The sequence below is a fragment of the Cyprinodon tularosa genome, unplaced genomic scaffold, assembly GCF_016077235.1.
Source record: "Cyprinodon tularosa strain WSP-4 unplaced genomic scaffold, ASM1607723v1 ctg291, whole genome shotgun sequence".
In the NCBI taxonomy this organism is placed as follows: Eukaryota; Metazoa; Chordata; class Actinopteri; order Cyprinodontiformes; family Cyprinodontidae; genus Cyprinodon; species Cyprinodon tularosa.
Genome location: NW_024038998.1, coordinates 374070 through 390062, shown reverse-complemented (window position 1 = coordinate 390062; position 15993 = coordinate 374070). Strand labels below are relative to the sequence as shown.

General features: G+C 38.6%; 1 protein-coding gene across 1 annotated transcript; it reads left to right on the top strand.

The window, feature by feature from the left end:
* The first annotated feature begins 1522 nt into the window (after positions 1–1522).
* On the top strand, positions 1523–15455 carry stx17 (syntaxin 17). Its single transcript, XM_038291064.1, has 8 exons — positions 1523–1700; positions 1896–1955; positions 5072–5303; positions 5394–5459; positions 9219–9542; positions 10559–10609; positions 12084–12170; positions 14972–15455. The coding sequence occupies exons 3-8, from the start codon at positions 5181–5183 to the stop codon at positions 15212–15214; spliced, it is 894 nt and encodes a 297-aa protein (XP_038146992.1). The 5' UTR covers positions 1523–1700; positions 1896–1955; positions 5072–5180; the 3' UTR covers positions 15215–15455.
* The last annotated feature ends 538 nt before the right edge of the window (positions 15456–15993 follow it).

Below are 15993 nucleotides of genomic sequence, written 5' to 3'. Positions count from 1 at the left end.
GTTGCTCTGCGATGGACTGGCGACCTGTCCAGGGTGTACCCTGCCTCTTGCCCATAGACACCTGGAGATAGTCACCAGCACCCCACTGTGAACCCCCTTAGTATAAGTGTGTAAGAAAATGGATGGATGTCAGTGTACTGTGCTTTGCCAAAGCGTTCACACCTCTTTCCAATTTAATGATTTTGCAAACCATGTATAATGTAGGGGTTTTCTTTTCTAGAGGAGCAAAATATTGTGCATAAATGTGAAGTTGGAGGAATATAATTGATGTTTGCAACAAAACAAAAAAATCCTTGGATGTAGAGTCCATTTCCACACGGAATCAGTTCTTGGTAGAACCATATTTATCTGTAATTACAGCTACTGCAAGTCTTTTGGGGGTAAATCTCTGTCATAATTTTAGACTGATGCTTTTTGCTCAGTCTCAGTTAGACTAGTTTGAGAACCTCTGTGAAATAAGTTATCAATTGTATTTATAAACAGACATTGAATACTAACATATGATTATATTTTTAACTGCTCTGCGAACTCTGAACTCGAGTCCTTGGGGTTGGTGCCCGACAACATCAATATGTGTCTCTGCTTCAGCAAATATGAATCAAGTAATTAGGTCATTAATGGAGCTCTGTCCTCCCTCAAAACTACTTCAACTAGCTTTGCTGTCCCTGCTGAGGTATTCCCACTGACATGATACTGCCACCACCTCTGCTTCATCAGAATGCAGAAGCAGTTTACCTCCACATGTTGGACGAAATATAAAAAATATTCTTTCTCTGCAAACATTTTCATTTATATGTTTGATCTGTCCCCTTCTTTACTTGTAGGAAACCAAACAAGACTTCAATTTACTTTTAGTCATCCATAGGTTTCCTCAGCCGCTGCTAATTTAAAAAACGATTTGCGGAGTGACCAACCAGTAATTGTTCTGTGGACAGATTCTTCCAGTTGTGACATTTCTGCAACTCCCTCAGAGTTACAATGGGTTTTCCCTAAATAATGCATTCCTTGTTCATTATGTCAGCTGAACATTGTTGTCTGGTTTGCAATTGTGGCATACTTTTTTCACTTTAAGATGGTGTTTAGATGGTGGCAAATATGAGAACAAATATTTTGTTTCAGTTGAAGTTTGTTTTCAAATGTTCTGGAAAAAATCTCTCAGGCATTCACAGGGAACAACTGCCTATCATGTTTATACCATACGTGCCCAGCAATAGATTATTTGTGTTCCAAGAACATGAGGCAATTGGTTGCTTTATTTTTATTTTTAGGGGTATTGAGTAAATAGAGCTGAATAGATATAAAGGGCAGATATTATGTTGTTTTTAAATACAGAATATCAATATATTAGTTTCTTTATTTGAATATTTGTGTAAAAAGTATAACTAGTTTTGAAGTTCAAAGTGCATGCAAATAAATATGATTTTTACAAAGTTATAAATAACGACAAAAAAAAAAAAAAAAAAAAAAGTGAGTAAAGAGGTAGGAACTTTGTTGCTGTGGATGACATTCATGGTCGGAAACTATTCATTGCCGTACCGGGAAGAGCGTTGTTTACAAATAACTTAATAATGTTGGGCGAACATTAGAAATAGTTGACTAAACTCTCGTATTGAATATAACAGTTGATTTTGTGAGCAGTTTGACGGTTTAGGCCGAACATCACCGGTATAAATCCTCTAAATGAGCTTTTTTTCAGAAGGGTAAGACTCGCAGTTTCTCTTTTATCGCTGGTGTTTACAATCTGTCAGCAGCAGGCCAATATCTGAGTTCATTTAAACGTGTTTTCCTTTTTTAATGACGCTAGACATGTTTCATTTCAGTATAGTCGTTCAGGCTACCGACCGAGCTGTCAGTAAAGTGAATGTCTGTTTAATTTGATTCCACTTTCTCTTTAGATTTCTTGAAAAGTGACCTGACCTGGTTCCAGTAGTTAAAACTGAAAGGAACAGTAAGAGGTAATGTATTGCGTTTTAATTATGTTGCCTCACTGCGGGGTTTTCTTACTTTTTGAGAGCTCGGTCTCTAATAAATCAATCTACCAGAAGATATTTAATTTTCATGTTGCTAAACAGTTTAAAATAAGACTAAGGGCAAGTTTCTACATTGTTATTTTGACAATATTGAGATTTTTTATGAAAATTTCAGCGCTGACAGCAACATCGTTTGCTAAATAAACAGAATAATTCAATACATTTTCTCATGTCTTTAAGTTAATTGTGTTATATAAATATGAACAAATTCTGCCTCTTAAATCAACTTCCCAAATTTGTTTAATACAACTGATATTATTTACGATCCAGTATTGACTAAAATATAGTCTGATAATGGCAATACTAATATTTTGCAAATACACCTGCTGTGTTTATTAAATATCATTAACAGCTCTATAAAAAAAAAAAAAAAAAAAAAAAGTTAAAGAACAATCCACTGGACTTTGTTTTCCAAGTTTGAAGATGTTTCACTTCCCATCCAGGAATCTTTCTCAATTCAAAATGTCTGGATTAGTGTTGAGTTCCAGTCTTTCTAGAGTAGCCCATAAAAGCCTTGTTATGGCTTAGAAAATGTGCAAATTAAACCGGAAGAACAGGTCCACCCCTTAGTAATGGGGAGTTGTTGAGGTCTGTCAATAGGCCCTGGGCCCCGTAACTCAGAGGCCCCGCGCAAGAGAAGAGAGTAATTAAACTAAAAAAGCCTTGAAATACTTTCAATCTGCAGAAGGGTCAAAGCAGACCCAAAGGTCCATTTCCCTCTGATAATGACAATCAGTGTTTCTCGGAAAGTGGTTATACCTCTACCACTAATTCCCCCAAATCATACTGCTGTTTCCGTGAGCCTAGCTGGCTTTTTGCCAACCGAAATGACCGTATTACCATAATGCATGGGTTAATGGAATAAAAGGCTGGAAACAGATTTCTACAAAAGTTGAGAAGCAGGAATCTACCAAATACATCTTGGTGCGTGCATTGTCTACGCGCAGTGGAAAATCAGCAGCACAATAGATGCTGGAATGGAGAGGAAGGTGAGTAATGCAGCCTTGTTTTGGAGACAAGTCCTGGAGCTTGTAAGCCCTGCTGCTATGTGTCAGCTGCAAAATGATGTTATAATGTTAAGCTACAATAAAGGGCCTGGTCATTTGCGCTGCCCCCGGCCCGGCTCTGACTTATTCGGTTAGTGATCCAAAGTATAGAAATTTGAATTTAAAAATAGATTTTAGTGCCTAAGCAGCCCACTGCTTAGGCACAAGGGGGGTGGGTTAAATGCAGAGTGAATTTCGTATTGTCATTACACTGTGACAGTGTAATGACAATACAGATGTACTCTACTCTATGTAATTATCAATCTACACATCACAGTATTCATGCATTTAAAGTGCACAGTATGCATTTAAAATGGAGAAATTAGTGCAGCATGCAAGCGTGTGCACTTGATGAAATGCATGTCATACTGTCAGTGTGTTTAGATCTGAAAGCCCTGATTGTCTTTAGAATAATGTTTTTCTACACATTGAGGAGCTGTAGCTTACAAATAAACCTAAACCCACTTGGTTAGATTAGATTAGAGACAAAAATAGCTGTAAACTTAATCCAATAATTTTTAATTTAGATATGTTTTTTATGTGTGTATAAAACCTGTGCCAGCTCCAAAAAGATTCAGAAAGATTAAGCAAACAAAAAATGTTTTATCCTAGTCACCTTTTACGCCTATAAGGATCAGTTCCATGTAGCCAGATTAATATTTAACATATTTTCATATTTATCCCTTAACTTGTTCCAAATAATACAAACTCTGCTTAATACAATACTGCTTGATGTAAAATCCAAATCATTTAAACTCTGCTTTGCTCCTATCTTTGGAAAATGTAATCTATCAAAGCTGGTTTATGAAATTGAACAAAATTGGATTTTGTCATTAATAATACTAATAAATAATATCGACACAAAGCCATTTTACCATTTGAATTACAGTATTTTATACCTTTACCAATTTGTGTTTTTGCTAAATAATCTGCTAATTTTCTTTGGTTGATCCTGTCCAAAAGGTAAATCTAATCAACTCCCGAAAAATTCATATTTTATTTTTTTTAACAATTGAATCTGTTTTCTCCACTGTTTTGTAAGTGTTAACATTCTTATCTCAGAGATAATTTAACTATTGTATTGTGCTGTGTTTGTTAGGTCCCTTACTGTATGTGCACATTGCTTTTGAATCTTTGTGTGTCAAAGAGAGTCTTAAACACACAAACACGTTTAGTAACATGTTACACATCTTAGTACTGTCATATTGGATATTTGGAAATAGGTAATGTGTAAGATTTTGTGTAAGTCTATAGTTTTCCACTGGTTTAAGGTGCACTTAGAACTGAAATGCATGTACCGGTACTTATTTTGCAGGTAATAATGTGGGATTGTATATCTTCACAAATCGTCTTAAGAAATAAGATGTGTTCATATAATGTAATTCACATAATAAATCTATTTTCGATTTTCTGTTAACAAAATTCCTTCATGTGCTTCAAAAAGGAGTATTATCTTAATGTGTCAAATAGCATTAGGGAATCCTGTTTTTTTTTTTTTTTTTTTGTAAGTAAAATAAAAAAGTAGCCCACCTTTATGTTTCTCTTTTAACATGTGGCCTAATTAATTTTAAAATATTGTAGAATCTAACCTCATTCTTCAGCTGGGGAAGGTTAAGATATGCGCCTTTCTGTAAAACTAAGAGCAAAAGCCAAAATACAATCAAACAATGACCTTCCTTCCTTCCTTCCTTCCTTCCTTCCTTCCTTCCTTCCTTCCTTCCTTCCTTCCTTCCTTCCTTCCTTCCTTCCTTCCTTCCTTCCTTCCTTCCTTCCTTCCTTCCTTCCTTCTGTTTTTCTAATCTTTTTATCTATTTATACCACTTATTTTATGTTCCTTTACTTTCCTTGTGTTTTTGTTTGCCATCTTTAGTTTCTTTTTCTGTCTTCCTCCTTGCTTTAGTTTGCCCTTTAATTTGTCAGGTTTCAGTTTTTAGAGATGATGGTGTGCTTATTGCATCATAAGGTTTACTTTTTCGCATTGTGTATTTAATACAGATCAAGCTCTGCCGGTACATGCGGTTTGTTGACACGAGGAGATAAAGCGGAGTGGCTGCAACATACAAGTTTCACAGAGGGGTCGGCTGTGGGTAACTCTGCAGGACACATGGCAGAGGAAGGCAACAAGTTAACGCTGAGGCGTCTGGAGGGACCCATCAACAAGTTCATTAAAGTAGCTCTGCCCACGGACTTGGACAGGCTGCAGAAACACCACGGCAACATACTGAAGGTCAGGGATTATTTCTGCCAGCTCAAATGATCACACCCAGGATGTTGAATCAAAATGAATAAGTACATTTATGATCTTTTATCTTTACAGTATCAACAGTGCCAGCAATGGGAGCATCTTCATTACGAGCACATAAACGCCAGCAGAACTGTTCAGGTGGATTATAAAACATTTAAGCTAAGATGACCTTTTAAGATTAGGAATGTAGTTAATAGGCTTTATTTTTATTCTAACCTACTGCTATGTCCCTTAACCCATATTACTCTTCATCTAATTAATTTATATTGGTGAGAAATGGTCTTAAACTTTGTGGCCATCTAAATGTAGACCTCAACATTTCCTACACTTGTAACAAATGAGTTTCCCAATTTAAAGATCAAAGCATAGTTTAAGGGCAGCTATTGGTTGCCTTATCCTATTAAGCACAGGCAGCAGTGGAATGTGGCCCGCCTGAACGATTCCTAGTAAGTTTTTGTTAATGCATTGTACACTAATTTTCTTCTATATGAGCAAAACTTATATACTTTATATAGTGTGTGTATTTCTATTTTTATACCACAGGTGTTTATACTCTATAAGTTATAGCTTATCTATACTGTAGTAAACTAAGAAAAAGAAGGTTTTTCTTAAGAAAAATGACCTACCAACATTATCTTAAAAAACTTTTTTATCTTAAAAAGTCCATTGAAAAGTTTCTTATTTGAATACAGGATTGATATCTTATAACTTATAAAATGTAAAGCAAAACAGAAATTCCTGGTTGTGACAAACAAAAAATGTGTATTTTAACGGTGTTTATAACACACATCCTATCAATGTTCCAGCATTCCTAAAAAATTCCAACAGCTAATGTCTTAAATGTAAATATATTTCACACTCAGTCTGTAGATTATGTTTGATTTCCCTCTCTATAAAATGTAAGGAATTAAAGGAAGTCAAAATCTGGACAACAAGTAAAAGCCATGTCTAGAGAACCGTACCTCCTGCATGTACTTCTTTGCGTGCTTGTTCACATGGTTGGTGTGAAAAGCCTCCTGGGATGATGTTGCCTGGAAGCCTCCGTGTCTCTGAAGGTGAAATGACTCCAAACAGGCACACACCTATCCTCTCACCGTTACTCCACTAACCCCCCTGGGATTGCTCATGGAGTGCTTTCCCATGTCTTCATGGCGGTAATTCAGGATCGTGTTTGGCGCTCCTGCTTTAGATATTGGTCTGTGTATGTGGGTGTTTTTGTGTTCATATGTCCCATACATAGGCGGGTAGATGGACTCCTCAGAGGAGATGTTTGAAATCAGATGTTTATTCATGCTCCACTCTCTTCTCTTAGCAGTCTTCACTGTGTTACATAGAATATCTCTCCTTTCATGTGCTAGGATGTGTGCTCACATTGCAAGCGCGGTTAATTTGCAGGCTAACAGGTGTGAGACGTGTCTGCCTCTCTGTTAATTAGTGTGTCTTTTCCGTTTCATGCACGCGAAGACACGACTGTGGGCGTATGTTTATTCATATTGTATAAGTAAAGGAGTGTGTTACCGGCAGGAGGTTGGCCCACTGAGCCCGGGTCATGCTTTAGCCTGGAGGGTCGATGGCTGGGATATAATCCTTCTGTCACCCTCAGGGCACTTCCTGTGTTCCCCAGCCTCATATCTAAACCTTATTAAGCTCCCATCAACTTGCAAACAACCCGGCACAGACGCATGTAAGCAAGAACACACAGACAGGCCTGGCATTGAATGCACACTGTAAACCAATTACTAAACCAGCTAGAAAACTCCATGATGGTGTCCACTACTGTCAGCTTTTACTGTCTGCATTCTCCAGACAGTTTTAGAACCAGCATATCTCACCTTTGGGCTTCAAAAAATTAAGAAATCTAGAGTATAACTATGTGTTGATTGAATAAAGAACACACATAGTCAAACTTGAAAAAGAAAAACACAAAGTAATGCTTTTATATTATTTTTATTTTATTCTTGTATCTTATCTGTACTTACGATTTTATTTTCTCTTTTCTGTAAACGATTGCACTGCAATACAAGAATTTCCCGCTAGGGATTAATGAAATATTTCTGATTCTGATTATTTTAAAATCTTAGTTCTGATTTATTTTTATTTTTTATTTAAGGACAGCAGCTTCACTTGGTAATGTGGAATCTCACTTTGCAATAATCTATTTTTATAAATTATGAAGGCTTTTATTTAATGAGTACCTTTAAGGTTTATTTTGAAAGGCCAATGTAACCCAATTCTGTGGTACCTGGTTTCAGTTAAAATGTTTAATTTCTTGTTTTAATAATCTACACAAGGAGATCAAGCCTTTCTTTTGAATTTTTTCGTTTTTTTAGTTAAACATTTGATTTATCAGTAAAGTGGAGCTTACTTTTGAGTTATTCAAACATTTAAGTTTCCTCTTTGATTTAAAGAAGAGCTTACATGCAGCCTTCATTTTAAAGCCCAACTTACTAAACCTACTTATGGTGCATTTGATCCCTTTAGGTGTTTTAAAGTTATTCAAGAAACAATAGAAGATAAATAAAAGTCAGCATTTTTTATTTCAAACATTATCCGATTGTTAGTTGTTTTTGTTTTTTTAAGAGCTCTGATTTACTTTATTACTTCTGGTTTAAGCCCTTAAGAAATAAATCCTCTTTTGATTAATTTCACCAAAGAAAGTCTTACTTTGAAAGGTATATATGTTTGTCTTCTTTGAGAGAAGGCAGCACTTCATGGTCTCATTTAGAGTATTTAAAGTAAAGCAGAATCACACAAAATGCGATAATCTGAACAAATAAGTGCTATTGATACTTTTAGCAGTACCAAATAAATCTAGGTTCCTTCTCCTACCTCTTTTCCTTAATGAACTCTTAAAGGAATAGTACACCCAAAACATGATTAGCCTTCATTTTCTACTCACCCCCATGCTGAACAACACTCTGGAGTACTTTTTTGATATCTCAAATGCATCTGGAGATCTGGGAGGCTTCTTGCTGTCTGCTGACATTCAAATAATGGAGGTCTATGGCGCCCGAGACAGAAAGGTCCATAAAAGTCCATAAAAACGTGTCAATATTCCTCCATACTGCTCGTCCAATGTATTCCAAGTGTCCTGAGTGGGTAGCGTCCATAATTTACTCGAAACGAAGTCATTTAGAATGTTTTTAGAGCATAAACAGTAGTGTATAGGATTTCCTAATAGCGCCCCCATGCGCGCTCACGGCGCTACGGAAGCCGGCAGACCAAACCAGCGCATTCAGCTCGGCAAAGAACTCATGCTCTTCCTCAACACTGAAGTCCTCAGACATTTTTCTTTCGTTGTTTCTTTCTTTGCACAGGTAAACAGCACATTTCTTCTTCTACGCTTGCATTATCGGCAGAGCAGACGCTGAATGCGCACTTCCTTCCGGTTTGGTCTGCCGGCTTCCGTAGAATCGTGAGCGCGCATGGGGGCGCTATTAGGAAATCCTATACACTACTGTTTAGGCTCTAAAACGTTCTAAATGACTTCGTTTCGAGTAAATTCTGGATGCTACCCACTCAGGACACTTGGATTACATTGGACGAGCAGTATGGAGGAATATTGACACGTTTTTGTGGACTTTTGTGGACCTTTCTGTCTCGGGCACAATAGACCTCCATTATTTGAATGTCAGCAGACAGCAAGAAGCCTCCCAGATCTCCAGATGCATTTGAGATATCAAAAAAGTACTCCAGAGTTTTGTTCAGCATGGGGGTGAGTAGAAAATGAAGGCTAATCATGTTTTGGGTGTACTATTCCTTTAAGGAAAAGAGTTCCTTAAAAGTTCATAACTACTTTATTTTAAAATTTTTATGTAATTATTTATTCATTACAAGTTTACCAAATATAATCAAATTTCCCTCTTAGTAACCTTGGAGTCATTTGTCCTTCTGCAGCAACTCAGAGCAAACATCAGAGAGATGGAGAAGCTCTGCAGCCGAGTCCGTCCAGAAGACAGCGAAGCTCTTGAAGCGCTCGTCAAGCCAATAAGGGACAGAGCGTCAGCCGCCGCACAGGACTTCCTGCTTCTGCACTCCAACCCACCTCCGCCTGTCCCTGCAGCACAACCGGCTGCAAGACCCTCCATCACTCAGTCAAGCAGCTACCATGATGTTGAGGAGGCCATCGAGGACTTGCTGTCGAACAGGCAAATTCAGCTTCAGCTTCCCGAAATCCCACTGGATCAGAATGCGGCTGAATCCTGGGATAACCTGGAGGAGGTACAGTGGAGCGGCTCAAAGTGGGGTCGGCTTATAACCCCCAAAATCTGCTTAGAAAAATTGCAACGTGACTTTTAAAAGATCTGTTCAGTATAGAAAAAAAACAAAAACGTTTTGCAGTTTGTATGATCTTCTTACTCTGAAATGCAAACACCACCTAAATTGTTGGTGTTCATAAAGATATTTTCTGACACATGAAATGGATCTTTTCTGGAGCTTATTTTAATGTGGGTTCAAGGTAGTTTGGAATTTTACTGCCCAATTTATGTCATGTTTTTACCACTTTCTTCATTATAGTTAAAGTATAAAGCAAGGTTTGCGGTGCTTTAGATTTTCTTTTGGGGTCTTTAAGGTGATGTTGGGGTCATTTTTAGGAAGCCACTCCTGTTCTTTGCTCTCCCTTTTAGATTGATGGTCTTAAATATTTAGAAAAACTAACAGTGGCGTTGGATGTAGGAGTTTGCCCTGTAGGAGTTTGCCCTGAAATCGAAGGATTGACGGTTCAAGCCCTGACTCCGACTTTCATTGTCGTTGTGTCCTTGGGCAAGACACTTCACCTGCATTGTCTACTGATGGTGGTCAGAGGGCCCGGTGGCGCAAGTGTATGGCAGCCCTGCTTCTGTCAGTGAGCCCCAGGGCAGCTGTGGCTACAATGTAGCTTGCCACCATCAGTGTGTGAGTGTGTGTATGAATGGGTGAATGAATGTAGTGTAAAGCGCTTTGGTCAAGTCTCCTAACTTGAATAAAGACACTATATAAGTACAGGACATTTACCATATAATTATTAAAAAATTATATAGATATTAAGAGATATTTTACTTTGTAGCAGCTCTTTATTATGACTTAAAACTTGAACATAAAACAGGAAAGCTGTCTTGCAAAAAAGAAGAGGACTGTAGTGGGATCTACAGTTTCCCTCATCGTGACGCCGTCTATGACAATCCGGCTTGTAATAAGGTCTCCGGTGTTGTAGTACATTTTTTCTTCAGATGATACTTTATATTCTCTCTCCTTAGGACCTAAAGGAGCTGAGCGGCTTAGTGACGGAGTTCTCTATGCTCGTCCATGTGAGTAGAAACGCTCTGCAGGCTGCTACACCCATATTTCTGCACTATATGCATTTCTCCATCTATATCTCACCTCCAGTGTTTGCAGGAGACTCTCAGTATGTTTGAGCAGCACAGGCTTGTGTTGCCTGGAAAGACTCCTCAGAGATCAGCTCAGGAGTGAAGGGCCCCAGAGGTCCTAGGCAGGGGCCCGAGGAGAGACCTAAGAGTTCTGCAGAAGGAAGGAGGGAGGATTGCTGGGAGGATAGCAGGTCGTCATATGGGGGAGAAGAGGGATGTAACAGAGCAGGTGGAGAACAGACGGTTCAGATTATCTCTTTCCTCTGGGATGGAAGGAGAGGAGCAGGGAGGCTGAGAGGCAGGAGAGATTAACAACGGTGAGAGTGTGGGTTAAGATGTAGCTGGTTTAAAAAGGAAAAAAAACGCAGGAGGCAAAAAGAGCATAGACATGTAGTGGCGTCTCTAGGGCGAGAGATGCCGTCTGGGGAGAAATATTCCAGCAGGCTGAGCCCCAGCGGAAACACTGAGTGACTGTGTGGTTGTTTCTTTGTTTGTGTCACCTTACAGGCTGAGTTTCTCTGCTCGTCTGCCTTCCTCAGAACTTTCCACCAATCTTTAGTCATTAGATTATCTATTTAGAAAATAGATTTTTTTTTTTAGGTTTTGATGTTGTTAAAGATGAAAGAAACAAACGGTTATCAGTGTTTCTCCACCAACCGTCGATCGTCCAAGCTTTTTTTCCTCCAAAAATTTTTGACTAATGTTAAATATTTACCAAAACATCGTTGGTTTATTCTAAGATGAATTGGTTATGTAGTTGCCTCACTTTTAGATCTTTTTTATCAAAATTGATTGTATCAACAAAGATCTGACATCTGTTCTATTTGCATTTTGTAAGGAAATGAGGAAAAACCCTAATGGGTTCTTGACAAATATATCAGTTTATGGCAGAGATTCTATGCCTGGCTCTTAGTCTCAGCTTTTATGCTCAAAGACAAAATAAAAACAGCCTTTAGGACGATAAACATGACAGAACGGCTTCACAAAAGTCTGAGGCTCTGCAGGAATGTGCGTAATACTAGCAAAACCATCAGAAAAAAACAGGAAGTTTCCTTTAGTGCTGTAAGAGCAGGTGAAGGTGGCACAGGGTTGACTCTGAGGAGGAAGTGGAAACAAAGGTAAAGCTCTGCTCTACTTGTTGTTTGGCCCCTGTGTCCATTCAGTCCTCACATGGAGAGAGAGACAGCTGCCTTTCTGAATATTTCATGAGATCCACACAATAGCGCTCACAGTTGGACTAAATCCCAGTTCTTATATACCTACACCAGCCTCACGTGCTTTTGCGTATCATTCTGTAGAGCAGAATTTGTTTAGGTGAAAAAAGAAATCTTTGAACACAACAGGTGGTGACTTCAGCTGAGTGTGTGTGTGTTGGAATATGATTGTGTTTTAATGTGCACACCCTGCGCTTCAGTCCCAGCAGGAGACGATTGACAGCATAGAGGACAACGTTGACGCAGCAGCAGTCAACGTGGAGGAGGGGACCAGGAACCTGGGGAAGGTGGGTGTTTATGTATCTGTGTTTATGTCCTGATGATCCCCTGTGGGTGGGTGTGTGTTGATGTGTGGGTCTGCATGGTGTTTGGGAGATGGGGAGATCGATGGCACTTTGCCTCCCAGCCATTCCACAGCGTTTGTCCCCATCGATCCCTTCGAATATGGAGGAAAGCTGCAATTAAGGAAATAGGGAGAGGAGGGGAGGGGGAGTGATAAAGACGTTGGATAACGGGGCTAACAAGGCAGGACCTACATGTTGGTGCATGTGTGCAAGATTTAAATGATTGTTTCATCATTTCCTCAGCAGTTACTCCATCCTGTAATGTAAACTAGAGGACAGTCACTGCCCTCCGTATGAATCTCATACGTCTAAAGGTTTTTAGCCTAGCGTGATTTTTCTCTACATTAATTAAACAACCCTTCCTTTAAACCTAAGTAACACACTGGTTTAAAAGTTTGCCTCTCGAGTTAAACTTTTTTTTTTTTTTAAGGCAGCTCATCATCAGTATTTGTTTTGATGTTTATCTTTTGTTATAAACTTCAACATTTTAAATATAGGAAGTTATTTGTGTTATATTGGTTGAAATATACAAATCTTGTGTAGCTGGGTGATACTGATACTTTGCTTTCATTCTAACTTTTATTACCGCTAACTCCTCCGTTATTAGCACGTAAAAGCTCTGAACCATTTTTTGCATTTACTTAATCATATTTCATTACTTTAACACAATTGTTTCATGTTAGCAGGGAAGGACATAAAACAATTGTGTTAAAGTAATTATATATGATTAAGTAAATGCCAAAAGTGGTTGCATTATTTTTTTCAGCTGTAACATTATACCACACACAGCTTTTCAGCAGTGATTGTTTTTCTTTTTTTCCTGTCCCACCAACATGTGAATCTACTTTAATCTTAAAGTTGATTTGGGGCAAGTTTTGGAGAGTAGCTGATCACAAACCAAACACATTTGCTCTTTCTGATTGGATGTGTTCTTGTATCTCTCCCATTTTGAGGGATGCCCAAAGAGATTATGAATCTATATATTTTTACCTCCAGGAAAGCGGAATAGTAGGAGGAAATTTACTGCGAGTGCTGCGTGGCTCAGTGATGGAGCGGCTGCACCAGATACAGTAGCTACTCTATAGTCCGAGACCCAGCTATCTCTGTTTCAGTTCCTGCCTGGGCCTCCCCCAATGCACGCCTCCCCTCTTCCTCTTTGCCCTGCATCCCGTCAGACTACTAATGAATAAAACCACTACTGCAATAAAATGCTATAGTTGCATTTACGTCATAGGAATGGTTAATGGTGCACTTGTGCTTGTTTTTGTGAATTATTTCTTAAAGGTATAGTGGAGGGTGTTCTTTTTCTTGGTGGATCACCTAAATAAGTGGTCCTCCTAATTGTCAATCATTGCGGTGATATGTTGATGTAAGGCCATCCTATGTGCTCGTCCCCACTTTCACTTAGCGGTAGTGAGTCTGAGATAGTGGAAGTTTATAAATCTTCTTTTGGAAAGTAAGCTTGTATGAGCGATGCAAACAGTAACTTTTAAACAAGGCGTGCACGAGGAGAAATGGGCTCCTGCATGCTCTCGCACGCGTTTAATAGGCGTTCCCTCTTAGGAGCGGATACAGGGTTGCTCATGTACATTTTTTTTAAGTGCAGAGGGCACTTTTGTTTTTCTTTTTTTTTTTTTTAGACTCACAAAAATCCTCCACTATACCTTTGACTTTATTAAAACATTTTAAAGTTCTAACTCTTGATCAACAGGGATGCAAATTTTTGTGGATACTTTCATTAGATCCAGGTAGTTGCATTTTGTAGCCTAGGGTTTGTTTTACTTTAGGGATATAATGCATTTAAAAAAAAGTGCTACAGGCAAAAATATCTACCTATTTTAATAGCCTTTCAGTTCTGTTTAAACAGCATTCTCTCACCGCTGTCTTGATTAATAGAAGCAATCATATTAATATGAAAATTAACCCAAAACCCTGTATTTGGTGGGACAAGCTTTTCATGAAACTTAAGGGTCAATATAATAAGATAAAACAATGATTTTACATTGATGTTTTTCAAAGAAATTTTGCAGGAGGTGAAGACAAACAAGCAAACGCTTTCCCTGTCATGTGAGGCGGCTGGGTGGGTGTAGAAAGCTGCACAGTAGAGGTTGCTGAGAGATTAAACAGATGAGAGAGGTGTCAGATGTTTCAACGTGTTTGAAAGCTTGTAATCTATAATCGGGTCAAACACTATTTTACACACACAGACTTATATATACAACCCGCTCATTTCCTCCCTCCTCCATGACTTCTATAGCCAGAGTCCTTTTAACTCAGCTCAGATGAAATTAAAATTCCCTCTACTGCCACAGGGGTGTGGACCAGCAATGCTGGCTTTTGAACTAGATTAATTTAATGGTGAAGTGTTAATCAAGTGAGTGTGTGTGTGTGAGGATGGTCAGAGAATCAATCATTAATTGCCATCAGCAAAAAGCACCTTCTACTCTGATGATAACCGCTGTAATAACACATGGCCACATCTCTCTGATTTCTCCTAAATGAAGATAGTTAAAAAAAGGCTTTGATGCAGCTGTGGAAGCGAATGTTTCTATTTACACATGCAGGCTTGTTGGTGTTTTTTTTCCTTTAAGCTTCAAGCTTCTGTGTATTGATGAGTGATCATGAAAGGGTAGATGCATGCACACTCTGTCACAGGGTGCCTTTAAGCCACAATGTCTTGATGTCTCTAAAGGTGTGCGAGGTAAATTAAAACCGAAGCGTATCTCTTCTTCTTGTCTCTCGAGGCGGTTGGCTACAAGCTGGCTATGCTGCCAGTCGCCGCGGCTCTGCTGGGCGGTGCATTAGGAGGTCCTCTCGGCCTGCTGGTTGGATTCAAAGCTGCCGGGGTGGCTGCTCTGGGAGGGAGCGCCCTCGGCTTTGCAGGCGGTAACCTGGTCCGCAAACACCGCCAAGCTCAAGTGGACCAAGGGATGGAACGACTGACGCTGAAAGAAGGGGAACAACCTGAGAGAAATAAGGACAAATGACCCACAAGATTTCTCTATGTGGACTGAAGAGACTCGGCGTTAGACAATGTGTGCACTTTGACCTGATGTTATTAGGAGTTGAAGTTCTGGAGCTTCATGTTCTCTCATCATCAGAAGGAATAACTCGCTGTAGATATTTTTATTTATATTTGTCCCAGAGTGGACTACAAAAAAAAAAAAAAAACACACAACTTCAATTAATTTTTTAAAACATTAACTGAGCACAAAAATTAACTTTTTTTAAATCCATGCTCACATACAAACTCAAACTTATACATACACCTCCACATAAATCTTTCCCAAAAGTTATTCCTCAACCTCAGAGTTTTTGGCTGGATATTGGACAGGTCTGCTATTTATAGACGGTAAAGCTGGTTGAAGGTTGTTGGTTTCCTGGCACAAAGCTCACAGGTTTCCTATAAGTTTGGTTTTTGATCCAGTCCATTTTTTATTTGTTCTTTGTTTGGGATGATTATACAATGAGGTTTGTCTTAAGATTTAATCATTTAGCTGCTGAATTGAGTTAAAGTAACAATTAATAAAAAAACAAACATCACCTTCATGATTCGACCACTTCCATGTAATAAAGTGAGTGTTTCTATTCGTCTGAGGAAGACAGGTTAATACCGCTTTTAAATTTGGTCAAACTGACTGACGTCAGTCTTTTAAAGCATCATCCTAACTAAACTTAATGTAAAATGTATGAACTATGATCAATAAAACAATGCCTGTGGCAGGAAGCCAGAAACTGTAAATTAGTGCTACAATTACAGCAAAGA